At 39.6% G+C, this 17048-nt stretch overlaps 1 protein-coding gene and 1 long non-coding RNA gene across 7 annotated transcripts in view; one reads left to right on the forward strand and one right to left on the reverse strand.

The window, feature by feature from the left end:
- Positions 1-15924, forward strand: part of LOC126586327 (gibberellin 2-beta-dioxygenase 8-like) — a 19583-nt gene extending 3659 nt beyond the window's left edge. For 5 of the 6 annotated variants that reach the window (XM_050251141.1, XM_050251143.1, XM_050251142.1 and 2 more), the window contains 4 exons: positions 478-525; positions 12480-12956; positions 14164-14485; positions 15056-15924. In XM_050251141.1, the coding sequence (XP_050107098.1) occupies positions 12481-12956; positions 14164-14485; positions 15056-15286 (1029 nt within the window). In that variant the 5' untranslated portion in view covers positions 478-525; position 12480 and the 3' untranslated portion in view covers positions 15287-15924. Of the gene's footprint in view, positions 1-477; positions 526-12479; positions 12957-14163; positions 14486-15051 lie in introns of all 6 variants that reach the window. The other variant, XM_050251146.1, reaches the window with a different exon arrangement.
- Positions 4880-6548, reverse strand: LOC126586337 (uncharacterized). Its single transcript, XR_007610774.1, has 3 exons — positions 5752-6548; positions 5390-5668; positions 4880-5215 (listed from the first exon to the last, which is right to left on the reverse strand). It is a non-coding gene; the product is annotated as an uncharacterized LOC126586337 (long non-coding RNA).
- Positions 15925-17048: the final 1124 nt, after the last annotated feature.

The raw sequence follows: 17048 nt of genomic DNA on the forward strand, positions 1-17048 counted from the left end.
AATATTGACAGTTGAGCCTATCGACTACAAGTATTTGTTTTATACAGTATTTCCTAATAAGGCTTAAAAAAAATTAAGATTGCGTATAAATATTTGTTAATTTTCTTCAACAATTAAGGACACAATCTAAACTTTTTTCTAATAATTAAGGAGATTTTCCTATGTAAACAAGTTTGCATATTATGTACCAAACTGTTGAGCTTTTTTAAGTGGTTTTGTCATTGGTTGTAAGAGATAAGTTTGCTACAAGTTTTGCGGTTCGGCTTTAATGCTATGTAGAGTGTTTTAGCTGTTAAACTTGATTTTTGCAACTATGTAGTCTGTGTTAGATCATCTATTTTAGAAAAATGCAAGTTTTAGAAGTTAAAATTTTGTAATAAGCCTGCATGTGTCAAACTCCCTAAGTTTTATGGGAAGTCTTTTTTATTTAATACTCTGTGGTTTTATAATTTGATTTTTATTTATTTATTTCTGCAGGCTGCACATACAGGTTGGTCTGGTCGGTTAATGAAGATTCAAGAACAGGTAATATATATGTGTATATATATATATATATATATATATATATATATATATATCTACTAGATAGAGATATTACATTGCAGCTTATATCTAATTACTCTCATCCTTATTGAGGATGATAATCTTGATGATATATATATATATATATATATATATATATATATATATATATATAGTCTTGAAATAGAGTAGATCTGCTTTCCAATTTGTTTGTACCATACTTGACCAATCCCGAAACTACCGAGCACCGGCCAACGCTATACTGTCAAGGACCCAGAAGAGTTCCCCTCCGACCAGGAGGCCAATCACTACTCGACACGTGTCAAGATTAGAAGCCAATCAGAGCGCAGCACGTGTCAACATCAAGAACCAATCATAACATGACACATGTCAATGTGACAAAGCTACAAGTTTTTCTATAAATAGGGGTCATCCCCCCACAATATTGCCAAATGCCATTTTGTGTTAAATCATTCACAAGAACTCACTAAATTGAGAGCTTGATCCTTTGTACTTGTGTAAGCCCTTCACTACTAATAAGAACTCCTCTACTCCGTGGACGTAGCCAATCTGGGTGAACCACGTACATCCTGTGTTTGCTTCTCTGTCTCTATTCATTTACGTACTTATCCTCACTAGTGACTGAAGCAACCAAGCAACCAAGCGAAGGTCACAAAACCTGACACTTTCTGTTGTACCAAAGTCTTCGCTGATTTTGTGCATCAACATTTGGCGCCGTCTGTGGGAAACGACACTTATTCCTACTCTCTTCAGCTGTGTCAAGCTGGTTTCTATCATTCGTACACTTTCTTTTGATCAGGCATCCCTCTCCAACATGGGAAGCGAAGGAAGCCACAGCACACAGAATGACACCCCCCTTGCACATAGTGCGAAACAACGAAAGAAGGAAGGAAAACGAGTTCTTCTTCAAGCTAAAGTCGATGAGTTGGAAGCTCAGAACAACAAGATAGCAATGAGGAATGAGGTCCTCCAGGAGCAATATGAGAAGCTCTTCGAGACACTCCACGAAGCTAGGCAAGCTCAGACACGCGAGCTTGTTGCCCCCGTGGAAGTCAACCATCAACTGGGTGCCCTCCAACATGGAGGGTCACATGCATTCGACATAGATATCCCTGATAGGGAACAGATTACCCCTCGACTTGATAATCAACATGAGGCTTCTCTTAACCCAGTTGCTTCGACCCGAACCATGAGAAGTGGAGGGAGACACCTCTTTGCTGAAGGGGCAGAAGGATCGAAAGCCGTCTTTCGCGATTGTCGGGATTTCCTGAAGCAACGTCGAGAGAATTCCATCCATATAAGCTCAAAGATTAATGACCCAAGGATTTCTGAGAGACTCGGTCCCCTGCCACGGCCCAAGCCGGCCACCAATTTGGGGAAGGGGCAACAAGTCCTAGAGAGACATGAGGGTACAGGGGACTCAGAGGTGTTCCGACAGACATACCCTGGAAGCCAGTACAGTGAGTCCAGGGAAAAATCACATGCCCTTGATCAAACCTTCCTAATTCCAAGAGGAGATGGAGATTTACGAAAGAAAGCTCCAGTGACACATAACTCCGCTCAGGACCCCCTTGTCCTACAACTTCTTGAGGAAGTAAACAAGTTGAAGGCTGAACGTCAGGCTGAAATACCTGACTGGAACCAACCCAGGCCTGGCCCTCTTACAAGGAGGATCCTCAACACCCCCCTTCAAGCAAAGACAAAGCAAAAGCTTGGCTTGCAACTTTATACTGGAAAAGAGGACCCGATTGAGCACCTTAACCTCTTTGAGTCCACCATGGCATACCGGATGCACACCGACGAAGAGCGATGTCTTCTCTTCCCCTCCACCCTCTCTGGTGGAGCTCTAAATTGGTATTGTCGTCTTACACCTAAGACGGTAGACTCATTTGAGGAATTGAGGAAACTATTTGTTTCCCAACACATTTTCCAAACCGATCGCTTGCACTCTGCAGATGACTTGTACACTATCCGCCAGAAGCCAGACGAGTCATTACGTATGTATGCTGGCCGCTTCAGCCATGAATACTCCCGGTGTGCCGAGGCAGACGACAAGACTGCCCTTAAAGCCTTCACGGCAGGCCTACGTGATTGTTTCTTTAAATACATGATCAATGCCAATACTTGGAAGACTTACTCTGAGGTGATGGCGCAGGCTTATAACCATGCCTCCGCCGAGGCAAAGACATATCAGGAGAAACCCCCTACAACCATCCTTTATCAACAAGTGGGAGGTGGAAGCCAGACTCACCTAAATGAGAAGACCTCGACTTTCCAAACAGCAGTGGCACCTCCCCATGCCTTGCATAATGCTTCACCGAATCAACAGACATATCAATTTCAAGGCAAGAGGAAGGATTTCCATCCTCACCACTCTCCTTTCAGTAAAAAGAGTAAGGGACACTATCCCGATAACTAAGGGTATCGCCACAATAGCGCTCGCCCCCAGGCAGTCAATGCAGTGGGTCAAACCCCCGTCAAGGATATCGCCACAATAGCGAGGTTTTAGCCTGCCATACTTAAGGTGTCTTACGTCTGCCGAGGCGGAAATCGTCCTTCGGGAAATACATGAGGGAGTCTGTGGAGATCATGCTGGATCTCGGTCCCTAGCACACAAGACTTTTCGCCAAGGATATTACTGGCCAACACTCCACCAGGATGCCATCAAAGTATCCCGCTCATGTGACAAATGTCAACGATATGCAACTATTCCTCATTCCCCTCCAGAGCCTCTTACTCCTATGATCAGCCCTTGGCCCTTCGCCCAGTGGGGACTTGATTTGATCGGCCCAATGCCGGCAGGGAAGGGCAAAGTCTGTTACGCAGTCGTTGCAGTGGACTACTTCACAAAGTGGGCCGAAGTAGAACCCTTGGCAACCATTACTGAGGCAAAGATAGAAGACTTCGTGTGGAAGAACATCCTTTGTAGATTCGGCATTCCCAATGCGATAGTCACTGACAATGGGCGACAGTTTGACAACAAGAAGTTCAGGTTGTTCTGCTCTAAGTTCAACATCAACTTATGCTTTGCCTCTCCAGCTCATCCCCAGTCTAATGGACAAGTTGAGGCCATCAACAAAATAATCAAGCGCACTTTGAAAACCAGCTTGGACAAAGCTAAAGGCTGTTGGCCAGAATTTGTACCCCAAGTTCTTTGGTCATATCGCACTTCATATCGGACTTCAACAGGAGAAACTCCATTCTCACTTGCCTTTAGCACAGAGGCGGTTGTCCCTGTTGAGCTCGAGCAAGCAACATTCCGAGTCCAGAACTACATTCAAAGTGAAAATGACAAACAACTCACCCTCAACTTGGATTTAGTCGAGGAACACAGAAACCAAGCTCACTTGAGGAATGTCGCCTACAAGCAGCGCATCTCCAACTATTATGACTCTAGGGTCAAGCCTCGTTCTTTCAAAATAGGAGATTGGGTCTTAAAGAAAAGATTACTCTGCGACAGAGTCCCGAGTGAAGGCACACTTAGTCCAAACTGGGATGGACCGTATGAAGTCATTGGCATCAGTCGCTCTGGCTCTTACACACTTAGAAGCTCCGATGGCAAGACCCTTGGCCATCCATGGAACGCTGATCACTTGAAGTACTACTACAAATAGACTCACGATGTACAAGTGTTGAGCTATAGCCGTTCGGCATCCTATGTAATGAAGGCCATTTGGCAATGAATTCAATAAAGAGGTAATTTAGCCAACTCAGCCCTCACTCTTTTACATTCATAGCAAGCGATGCCAGAACCCTTCTCAATCAGAAAGCAATCCGTCTTCCACAGTCACTACAAAACAAGCAAATGAAGACCGTGTCAAGCGCCAAAAAAAAAAAAAAAAAAAAAAAAAAAAAAAAACAGCTTCATCCAAAAAGCTTCACCCGAAAAGCTTCACCTCCAAAGCTTCACCCAAAAAGCTTCACCTCCAAAGCTTCACCCACAAAGCTTCACTTCCAAAGCTTCACCCACAAAGCTTCACCCAAAAAAAAAAACTTCACCCGAAAAGCTTCACTTAAAAAAGCTTCACCTACAAAGCTTCACCTAAAAAATCTTCACCTAGAAAGCTTCATCTACAAAGCTTCATCTACAAAGCTTCACCATCAAAGCTTCACCTAGAAAGCTTCAACACCAAAGCTTCACCTACAAAGCTTCAACACAAAACCTTGCTCCAAATAAACAAATTTTGTTCACAAAACCCAAGATGCCCTTGAACTTGTACAAAAACACTTGGGTAAACATAAACATTTTTTGTTTTACACCCACAAGGGCCCAAAATTTTCCTTCTTATTTATTCACTTATATATGTTCCCAAACATATTATAATAGATCCAACAACAAGCCAAAGTCCCAAGTTTCATAATGGACAAAAGTACAAGCAATTCATCAATAATGAAGGTGCTACAAAAATTGGAATCTGCCCCAAAATAGAAATCCAACCCAAGAGACTTTTTCTCTCTCTCCCTCTTCCGCCTCCTTTCATCTATCAAATTTCTGCAACCTCTGCTCTTCTCCAATGGAGCTGAATTTTGGACACCCTATAGTTCTTGAGCATATGAACAACTTTCAAGAAGGAACCATTTCTGTTTGAGCGACGGAAATTAAAGTGTTGAAGCTCCAAACATGATAGTCGGCTTCTTGCAGATTTCGAAGCTGTTGTGATGTTTCGAAGATCTGGAAATATTTAACCGTTAGTTCATCCTGAATTTTTGATATGTTATGAAAGAGTCGATGAGGAACAACTTCAATGAAGAAAGAATACCGATCTGAACAAGAGAAAATGGAGTTTCGAAGCTCACAACAAATCTGACGGGTTGACAAAAAATAATAACCAGTCATTCATCATACCTGGATTTCTGGAGTTATACTGCTCTGAGGGATCTCAAATTTGGATATGTTGTAGTTCACGAGCTGAGGAACAACTTCAATGAAGAAAGCATACCGATCTGAACAAGAGAAAATGGAGTTTCGAAGCTCACAACAAATCTGACGGGTTGACAGAAAAATAATAACCAGTCATTCATCATACCTGGATTTCTGAAGTCATACTGCTCCGAGGGATCTCAAATTTGGATATATTGTAGTTCACAAGCTGAGGAACAACTTCAATGAAGAAAGCATGCTGATCTGAGCAAGAGAAAATAGAGTTTCAAAGCTCACAACAAATCTGACGGGTTGACAGACAAATGATAAACAGTCACTCATCATACCTGGATTTCTGGAGTTATACTGCTCCGAGGGACCTCAAATTTGGATATGTTGTAGTTCACAAGTTAGGGAACAACTTCGATGAAGCAAGAATGTTGATCTGAACAAGAGAAAATGGAGTTTCGAAGCTCACAACAAGTCTGACGGATTAACAGAACATTGATGAACAGTCACTCATCATACTTGAATTTCTGAAGTTATACTACTCCGATGGATCTCAAATTTGGATATGTTGTAGTTCACAAGATAAGGAAAAACTTTCATGAAGACGACTTTGCAATATGAGCTATAGAGAAAGGTGTTATCTTGCATCCACTCAGGCTGATTAGTGGAAAAGAAAAGCAATTCCACCAAAGAAAAGATGAAAAAGAGAGAAAAGCTACTAATTGCACTTGATCTTGTCTAGTCAATAGCATGCAGCATCAAACACACAAAAGTTGGAAATATTTTTAGATAAAGCATATACGAATGTGTGACATCGAAACAAGAATTCGTTACTTTGACAAATTAGTAACACGCGAGACACCTCATTCGGCAACTCTCTTCGCCTGAAGACTTGGGGGAGTCCCACCATATGCTACTGCACCTTGATACTCGGCAGTCTCACAACCACTCAGTGACTTGGATTTTTCAAGTCTCCAACCGAGAAGTTTTCCTCACTCGGGAAATTAAGGGAACACTACCTCAAACTACATGCTTCACTCACAAAGCTTCAACAATACAGGTTTCAACAAAAGCAAAAATTCAAAGAACTTTATGAAGAAGGCTTTGGTGTATTTAACACAATATGTTGAAATGAAGCAAAGCTTATTTATTAATATTTTCGATAAGCCACAAATATGTACATATACATGAGTCAAAATAAACAAACAAAAGGGAGCCTTCACAAAGGTTGCTTAGGGGAAGTCTCAGCAGTCGGTAGAGCCCCAGAAAGAGAAAGCACCGGAGGGTGGTTATCCGGAGCCTCAGTACTTGACAAAACCCCAGAAGGAGGAGGCATTGGAGGTTCATCATTTGAAGCTTCATTACCAGGTACAACCCTAGAGGACGAAGGCAATAAATGCCTTTGGAACAAACCCACAAACCGCTGATGATCAAGTAAAACCTTACCATCAGATTCCTTCATCTGGTCAAGCTTCCTCTTCATGTTTGTAGCATAGTCGTGGGCGAGCCGGTGCAACTGCTTATTCTCATGCTTGAGCCCTCTAATCTCCTGTTTGAGACTCATCACTTCAGCAGCCAATGATTCAACTTGGCGGGTTCTAGCAAATAGGCGTTGGGCCATATTAGACACAGAACCTGCACACTGAACACTAAGAGCCAGAGAGTCCTTAACAGCCAACTCATCAGACCGTTTGGAAAGTAGTCTATTATCTTTGGGAGTGAGAAGGTTCCTGGCCACCACTGCAGCGGTCATATCATTCTTCATCACAGAATCCCCAACGGTAAGAGGACCAGTAGGGGATATGAAGGATGGGCGCCATATGTTGTCTGGAGAAGGCGTGGCTGTCTCTTCTCCAAGGTTCAAGTCAAAACGACGGTCGGAGGGTCCAGACATTTTCAAATGTGTTGAAGAAGGAAGAGGTCAGACAAATCAAGATCTTAGAAGTGCAAGAAATGAGCTTCTACTGGTAGAGATTCAAGTGTGCTGTGGAACTTAATGCCAGCCTCTATAAAAATCTGCACTCGACGGAGCTTCAGAAATCGAAGAGGCGTTTGCTTTCTCAAAAGCTGGGCTGCTCAGAGACCACGAGGGCCGATCTCAGAAATCGAAGAGGCGTTTGCTTTCTCAAAAGCTGGGCTGCTCAGAGACCACGAGGGCCGATCTCAGAAATCGAAGAGGCGTTTGCTTTCTCAAAAGCTGGGCTGCTCAGAGACCACGAGGGCCGATCTCAGAAATCGAAGAGGCGTTTGCTTTCTCAAAAGCTGGGCTGCTCAGAGACCACGAGGGCCGATCTCAGAAATCGAAGAAGCACCTGCTTTTTCAGCCTCGTCAGCACCTGTCACATGCACACTCAGCTTTACGGAAATTACAGGCAATCTGTCGAAGATTTCTGGTGAAGTAGAAAGCACGTGAATCTTACTGTTCAATCACCGCTCTCTATATGCACCATCAACTCCTCGGGTACCACATATAACTTTGTCAAAGATCTCTGACAAAGTTTAGGCACGAGAATTTCGAAGTTCCAGCTACCCTACTATTACCCATAAGGGTAAAGGAACAGCACCACTGCTTGACAACTGGAAAGTCCCTATGTGTGTCGACCTCCGGGTTTTGCGGCAAGACAGGTTGGCAAGAACGTCCAACCTTTACTCACATTCGAGAAAAGACTCCCAACATAATTACTTTCTAAAAAACCGGAGTAGCACCGCTTTCCGAATCTCGAGAGTCAGATCCTCGACGGGATTGCTTGTTCGAAAACCGAAGAGGCACAACTCTCAGAACTTCGAGAGCCAGATTTCCTTAGATAAAGCTTGTCTGTAATCTTCACACGTAACATCAGCTTTCCAGATACCACATACCACTTTTTCAAAGTACTCTGACAAAATTAAAACACGTGAAGCTGGCAGCTCCCACTACATTGCTGTGACCAAGAAGGGTAAAGGAATAGCATTACTACTTGTTATTGGGAAATCCCTATATACATTGACCTCCCTCCTCAACGGACAGGCAAACCTGCAAAAATGCTCAACCCTTTCTCGCATTCGAAAAGGCACCCTCAACATAACCTCTTGAAATACTCAGCTTTATTTCCCCCCGATAATACCTCAGCAAATAAGCCACACCAAGAACAAGAGTATCTCATATCATCAGGGTCGAAAGCAAGAGTATCCCATATCATGCTTTCTCCCTATCTTTGTCTTTGTCCTTGTCCACACCTGCAGGACAAGGAGAAAGAGAGCAGTCAGTCGGAACCTGAAATCAAACCTCCAATTTGGAACTGACTGCCTGGAGCCTTTGCCTGGTTGCTTACTTAGCATTGCTCTCGAGTACTCATCCTCAACTGCTGTCAAGGTCACGAATTCCACCGGCAAATACCTCATGACAGTTGATCAGATATTGGCTCTTTACACTGAAGCTGCCAAGCGTGGATGAGTCACTATGAAGGAATGTTCTGAAGGACCATTTAAATGCAAAGGTTGCACACCACTTCTGCCATGCAAAAGATTGAAGCAGAAGGTTCAACGGTGAGCTGAAACAGATCACTACAGCACGACACATTTCCATACCACATTCATTATTCCGTCAACAGCAAAAGTATCCCATATCATCAAGGTCGAACGTACTCTAGATTTGATGGACTTATTTTGACCCTCAAATTTTTGAGTCGGCCTTATACTCTGAAGGGCACCAGAAAACCCTCCAGCACAGTTCAAGAATAAGCCTGTGGAAAGTTACTTCTTCAAAAGCAAAAGTATCTCATATCATCTCTTATCCATTTGCTTCTCCTTATCCTGGCAGTTGAATGAGAGACAAGGAGAATGAGAACAATCAACCGGAAGCCGAAGTCAAACCTCTGATCCTGGGTTGCTTACTTGGAAGTTTGACTGCTTACCTTGTCTGTCACCTCTTTCGGCAGATCTCCTAGCTCGGCGACTTGGGGGACTCCTACTATAGGGTTTGTATCACACTTGACTAAGCCCGAAACTACAACTAAGCTTCAAGTGAAATTGATACATTACCTTGTGCGTCAACATCAGCTAAATACACCATTCCCGGATGGAGGAAAAGTACTTCCAGAGAAGGGCAGATGAAGATCAGACCACACTTCGGTACTTAGAAGTTTCGTGATTACTCAAGGGATTGGATCTTGCAAGTCCCCAACCGAGGAGTTTCCCTCACTCGGGAACTTAGGGGAGCACTGTTTGTACCATACTTGACCAATCCCGAAACTACCGAGCACCGGCCAACGCTATACTGTCAAGGACCCAGAAGAGTTCCCCTCCGACCAGGAGGCCAATCACTACTCGACACGTGTCAAGATTAGAAGCCAATCAGAGCGCAGCACGTGTCAACATCAAGAACCAATCATAACATGACACATGTCAATGTGACAAAGCTACAAGTTTTTCTATAAATAGGGGTCATCCCCCCACAATATTGCCAAATGCCATTTTGTGTTAAATCATTCACAAGAACTCACTAAATTGAGAGCTTGATCCTTTGTACTTGTGTAAGCCCTTCACTACTAATAAGAACTCCTCTACTCCGTGGACGTAGCCAATCTGGGTGAACCACGTACATCCTGTGTTTGCTTCTCTGTCTCTATTCATTTACGTACTTATCCTCACTAGTGACTGAAGCAACCAAGCAACCAAGCGAAGGTCACAAAACCTGACACTTTCTGTTGTACCAAAGTCTTCGCTGATTTTGTGCATCAACACAATTCTTATTCTCTTCTTTTATCAGCCTTTTATACATAGGATTGTTAACCTATATTTCTCCTCGTCAACATTATTTTATATTCTTATCTAATTGCTAACAATTTTCATATATACCAAGTGGTTTTTTCAATGTTTCTTTCACCTTGTATAATTGTATGTACTGCTTATCATGCCATGGCCTCTCTGTTGGAGATAAAAAGCATATTTTGTGCAGATCAGATATGTCTCACATAATGGCTTGAATATTTACTCTTCGTAGGACCCAAGGAAATGTGGTAGCTAGGTATAGTGAATTTAAAATATTTAACAATTTTATTTCAAAGTGCAAAACTTAATTTACTTTCAAAGTTTGAATTGGAATGAATTAACCACTATTTTTAAGGTAGAAGATGAATTGCTCATTAAAAAAACAAAGTCATTTCAATCCTCTCTAAAATGATAGGATTAGAAAGGAAGAAGTTTTCTTTATGTCTAATCCCCTCAAAATGAAAGATTCCACTATGCCCTCTGTTGATGCACAAAACCGGAGGGGTCTTGGAACAACATAAATCCGACCGTGAATTTGCAAAAAAGTAAAGAACACAAGATGTATCGTGGTTCACCCCAATGTTTGGGCTACGTCCACACTGATGTTGATATTGTTTCACTCTGAATGGTGAGTATACAAGAAGGCTAGAGGCAGTGTGCTCTCTAGCCTATTTTCTGTGTTTGCCTGAGATGTTTTCTCTCTTCCCATGGCCTAAATAAACCTTGACCTCTCCTAATGAGGAGAGTGAGGAGTCCTTTTATAGAATAAGGGCTCCTCACTTATTACATATTTGCCCCTTCATTTATTACATAATTACATTTGAGTCCCCAAGTACTTATATGAGTTATAAATACGAATGCCCTAAATATGGTACAAACACCTTCAATATACCTAGATTTACAGGGTTATATATCTAGCCCAATACTGAGCCAAAACGACACCATAATTTATAAGGATAATCTTTGTTGCAATATGTTATTAAAAAGCATTTATTAGACCGTTAATTTGGGTCACACATGCATTGAAATGAGAAATATTTATTTAGTGGTCTAAATTAACGTTAATAGTGTGATAAAAGGAAGTTTATACAACTCTTTCAAAAGATTTTTACAATCTTTGCATATCTGAATTATAAATATGGATCTGCTAACAGTATGCATATGTTGGTCTCATATCATGTTGAAAATTCAATAAGGATCAACATATATATTCCCCACTTCGTATGAAATATTATTAAACATGAGACACAATATTAAATAATAATTGCTATTATGCTATCAAGTTGGACTTTAAGGGAAAACCTGAAATCAATTAGTTCGTGATATGTTTCTTTTGTGTTATATATTTTTAATTGCAAAATAATGGATGCTTGGACAGTCGGTGGTCATCAGATTAATACGACCAGAGTCTTGTTTTCTTCTGCTAGGGAGCAGTTTATTTGCTTCTTCTTTTTTTTTTTTTTCCTTTTAGTTGCAAAAAGTTTATTTATTTGGTTTTTGCTCAAATTTATTTGTTTATTTATAGTGCGTATATAATCTGAACGAATTATTCTCTTTCTTTGGTTGGGAAATTTTTGAAAAGGTTGAAAATCCTAGGTCAGAGGAAAATCCACTCAACAGCTCCAAGTGTGGCCACTCTTTATTTAGTTAATTAAGCTGCTCAAATCAGTTTATTAGATCAACCTGCAGAATGTGTTATTCTTCCTTAGATAAGACATATTCAATTTTTAATAGTGTTAGAGACACCAACTTTTAAGATGTCTATTGTTTAGTTAGTATTTCATTTGTTTTCTGTTTGGACCTATTTTGAAACTTATTTATTCATAATATATAAGAAATTCAGCGTCATCAAAATTAATGTCAACTATCATTAATAAAAAAAACTAAAACTTGGTAAGACGGATTTAAGTGTGATGTAAGACGAGCATTGAGAGTAATCCAATAGGAATCAAAGAAAAACTTGGGAATGAAGAATTTTGTTCATTTAAATTAAGGAAAAGTATAAAAAATAAATAAATAGATAACTTCCATGTCTAGTGCCTAGCAAAAGGACATGGACACAACTACTAGTGTAGACTCCAAAAGTTGGAAAAGGAAACGGCCATAACGTTTTCATCGACGACGAAGGGAACCATAAGAAACAATAGCAACGCGGTGTTGTCTCAACCTCTTTTATTATCGTCTTCAAAACCCACTTGTAATTATTTGTTATCAAATCGATCGAGTTCTTTTTAATCTCTTCTCCCTTCTCTCATAACATTCCCTTTCCTCTCCCTCTCCCTCTCCCTCTCACTCTATATGCCTTTGAATTTCTAAGCATGGACTCGGACCCACCATTTCGCAAGGCCTACAAGACCCTTTTCGACAACACCGTCAACAAAGCCAACAACATCAGCAACAACAAGGAGGAGGTGATACAACAGTTTGTTACAGTGGAGGAATGTGAACTGCCGCTGATTGATCTTGGGCGGCTGGAGCTCGGAGAAAAGGAGAGGGAGAAGTGCATGACGGAAATAGCTAGGGCATCGCAAGAGTGGGGTTTCTTTCAGGTAGTGAATCATGGGATTTCAGGAGGGCTTCTTCAGAAGATGAAGAGTGAGCAAGAGAAGGTATTCAAGCAATCTTTTGATAAGAAGAGGCAAGAGGACAAGCACTTGAACTTTTCACCGGGAACTTATCGTTGGGGAACTCCTTCTGCCACATGCCTACGGCAGTTAGCATGGTCTGAAGCTTTTCACATTCCACTCAACGACATTTCTGCTACATCAGCTTCTGGTCTCAACCATACACTCAGGTAAAAATTTACAAACTTTCAGGTTCATGAATTGTACATCTTTGGAGTCTCAATAGTACCGTACCAATCCACTAATACCATAGGAATAATCGATCAAATAAACAAGTGATATTCTTACAGAAATTATGCACTATACCCTATTAGAATCACTGATTATTAATTTTTTTTATCAACCAAGGTGGAGAATTAACTGATAAATTATTTAATGTGTGACAATTTCTAATATAAAAAAGAGAAGTATTACCGATTTACCGGACCAAATAGTAGTGTCATACACTAGTCTAGAGGTCTCAGATTTGAACCTGGCCAAATGCATACAATATTCTGATAAATTTTTGCACAAAAAATATATATACACCGAAGGAAGTTAAAGTTCCAATCGCAAAAGTAATTGGCAACCGAAAAAGTGACCCACAGGTTGTAACTCCTTGCAAGTTTTCTTATCTTTATAATTTACATTGACCAAAAATACTTTCAGATGTACAGTAAATGTTCTTCAAGTCCTCACCTCACATCTATATGATCTTGTAGTTTTCTTGAGTCTGATTTTTGCATACTCATGAATCCCATAGAAATTGGAAAAGTTGATGAAACCGACTGCTCAGTAGCTATGAGTCAGTTTCTGCATCACATGCAGTCGTTTATGAACCACAAACTAAGTTTCAGAGAACTTTGCATGTGATTCAGTACTTCTTCCAAATTTCCAGCAGCTTCATACATATACATACATACATACATATATACAGTGTGCAGTGTATCTTTTTTGTTCTAGATCGATCTAGCATTGTACCCAGAAATGAATTGCTTCCCTGTCATGGACAAATTACAGATATATATTTGCTGTCATAGTTATCCTACCTTTACTTCTTCTTCTTGTAGAGTTAATTATTAATGCAATTAAACTAATTATATTTTTTTACTCCTACAGTTTTTACTATCAAATTAACCTGAGAAGTGAAACCCCTGTACGTAGTGCATGCATGGCCCCTCTCTCGTATAATACCTTGATCAGTTCTTGCAACTTATTAAAAAAATTAATAAATTTCTGCTTCATGTTGCTATAATAGTAAATAATTAACAGTTCATCTTTAGAAGTGATCATTAATCATTTTCGGTACCATTTGTGCAAGATTGAATTAATAATTTGGCACTAATGATTTAATTGGGAACTAAGTCAATTTCTCCAATTATATTTGCATGTATCCAGCTCAACAATGGAACAATTTGCTACAACAGTTTCAAGTTTGGCACTGAAATTGGCTGAAATTTTGGCGGAGAAATTAGGTCACAAGTCAACATTTTTCCTAGAAAATTGTTTGCCCAGCACTTGCTATCTTCGAATGAACCGATATCCGCCTTGCCCCATCCCTTCTGAGGTGTTTGGATTGATGCCACACACTGATAGTGATTTCCTTACAATATTGCACCAAGACCAGGTTGGAGGATTGCAGTTGATCAAAGACGATAGATGGATCGCAGTTAAACCTAATCCAGAAGCTCTAATCATTAACATTGGAGATCTATTTCAGGTAATTTTAAATTTTTTATTCACATCATTATGATATTTCAAACATGTATACTGGATCATGTCTGCAATCATATAAACAGGGCACGTTTAGGAACACTATGTAGGAAGTGCTTTTTATTCATAAATGATTCTTGTTAGAAACGATTTTGTAAAAGGTGCTTTTTCAATTATAAGGCTTTACGGCTTACTTGGAAGTGCTTTTTAAGTAACTAAAAGTGCTTCCATATTACCAAAAGTGTTCTTGACAGTATTTGGGAGAAAAAACTCAAAGTGCTTATGGGTTTAAAAATAGCACTTCATAGTGGTTTATTGGAATAAGCACTGCTTTGTATTTTTTTTATGAGGCACTTCAAGGGTTTTTCAAGATTGCACTTGTATATTTTAATTACAAATTTCGATATACTTCTTTATATAAAACGCTTTTACTAGGAAGCGATTATAAGCACCAATGCTTTTAATTATCTAAAAACGAAGTTTAGATGACAACACAAGATCCTTTTTTATGTAAATAATAAAAGTTACTTGTTTCATTATCTCATTAGTTTTATTGTTTTCTTCTTTGTCTAGCTAGGCATGGAGCAACAATGTGTACCAGAGTGTTCAACATCGAGTTGTCACGAATTTGCAAGTGGAACGATTCTCAACCGCATATTTCTTATGTCCTTCATATGACACCGTGATACAGAGTTGCAGGGAGCCTTCTGTCTATAGAAAATTCAGCTTTGGGGAGTATAGGCGGCAAGTCCAAGAGGATGTTCAAAAATTGGGTTCAAAAATTGGTCTTCCGAGATTTGTCGTATAATTAGTAATTAATTAAACCACTACAGAAGAATTCTACTAGTAAATTATTAAGCTATTTCTAGATATATATGCGGGGGATAATTGATATATTTAAAAATGTTATGCACAATTAAGCTAAGCTTCGAAAAAATATGGAGTACTTGGAGTTAAAGGAAGACTTGGCGCAAAATCGAGCGGAGTGACGTTCTAAGATTCATACAACCGACCCTATTTAGTGAAATATGACTTGGTTGTTGTTGTTGTTGTTATAGTATAATTAAGCCTTCATATATATATATATATATATATATTTTTTTTTTGTTTTTGTTTTTGTTTTTGTAAGCATAGTTTTGTATTAGAAATAGAAATTAAGGTGGTATAGCAGTTCGGTATAGTTAAGGGTTTTCCTTTGTTTGCTGCAAACAATTAAGGGTTTATGTTAGCCAAAATAATTAGACGATTTGTTTGGATCGATCATTGTAAGTTGGGATAATGAGAATGTAAGGATCGATCAATGATGCTACCAATGTTGCCAATCTTTTCTTAGGTTCATGCATTACAATTATGTAGTCTTTATTTTGCATTTATGCAGCACCTAGCCATATAAGGGAGGCTTGTTCCCTTAACTTTTTGGTATTCCAATAATTAGTTTACAGACTATCTTAAGTTCTCTCATTGAAGAGTGCTAATTTCCTTGTGGATTCAAGGCTTCCTAGTAGAATACGAAGATATTCTTCTAGTTTCCACTTCTGTTCTACATCACCTCTCTAACCCAAGTTTCCTTGGCAAAGATCATGGAATATGAGGGGCGCTTGTGCATCAGGTGAATCAAAATCACCCGGTAGCTTCCCATCCGTCGAATCAAAGGGTTCTTTGGGCATTACAGGGCACATGGTTAATATATATAGTTTTGCAACTATAAACGGTAGAAATGCAATGTTCTTGACAGGCGATGTTGTAGATAGGTGTTTTAAGATTAATAATCAAATTTTATTTTTCGGATTAAAAGATGGGCTTGTAATCAGTAAGAGTTCCATTATGATGTTGTAGATAGGGAGTTGTACAGCTCTCCTGACTAGCACAGATTCACATGCATATGGTCCAAATTGAGAAATATTACCGTGTCTAATATGTATAGGAAAAATTCTCTAACATGACAGACAAATCTATTGTTATCTAAATTTTCAGGTATATGTTTTAAACTCTTTTTGTAACCAACCAACCGCCTACAAATATTCATGCCCTTCAACTTGTTAGGGGGAGTGACTGAAAGTGAGTTGAGGGATAAATCAAATGCGGTAAACTTTAGTTGGTTGCAAAAAGAGTTTGAACATGTACCTGAAAATGTAGATTCCAACAGATTTGTTTGTCATGTTAGAGGATTTGTACTCTACATAATATTTTCATATTTAGACCATATATATGCACATTAATCTTTGCTACTTGGGAGAGCAGTGCAACTCCCTATCTACAACATTATAGTGCATCTCCGACAGATTAAAAACACATCTTCTAATCCGAAAAATAAATTTTGATTATTAATCTTAAAAGACCTATCTATAATATCATAATGTCTGACAAGAGCATCTAGCATGCTATTATCATGGGCATTTCTACCGTAAATAGTTACTAAACTACATATATTATCCAACTCCGTGCCTCTAATGCCCCAAAAACCATTTGGTCCACTCTCCACTGGGACAATTTACACAACTTTTCACGAGACCCAATCATTCTGCAAACAAAACAATTTAAACGTATGCCTATAAATTACCAAAGTTTGA

This window comes from Malus sylvestris, chromosome 10 (genome assembly GCF_916048215.2).
Source record: "Malus sylvestris chromosome 10, drMalSylv7.2, whole genome shotgun sequence".
Taxonomy (NCBI): domain Eukaryota; kingdom Viridiplantae; phylum Streptophyta; class Magnoliopsida; order Rosales; family Rosaceae; genus Malus; species Malus sylvestris.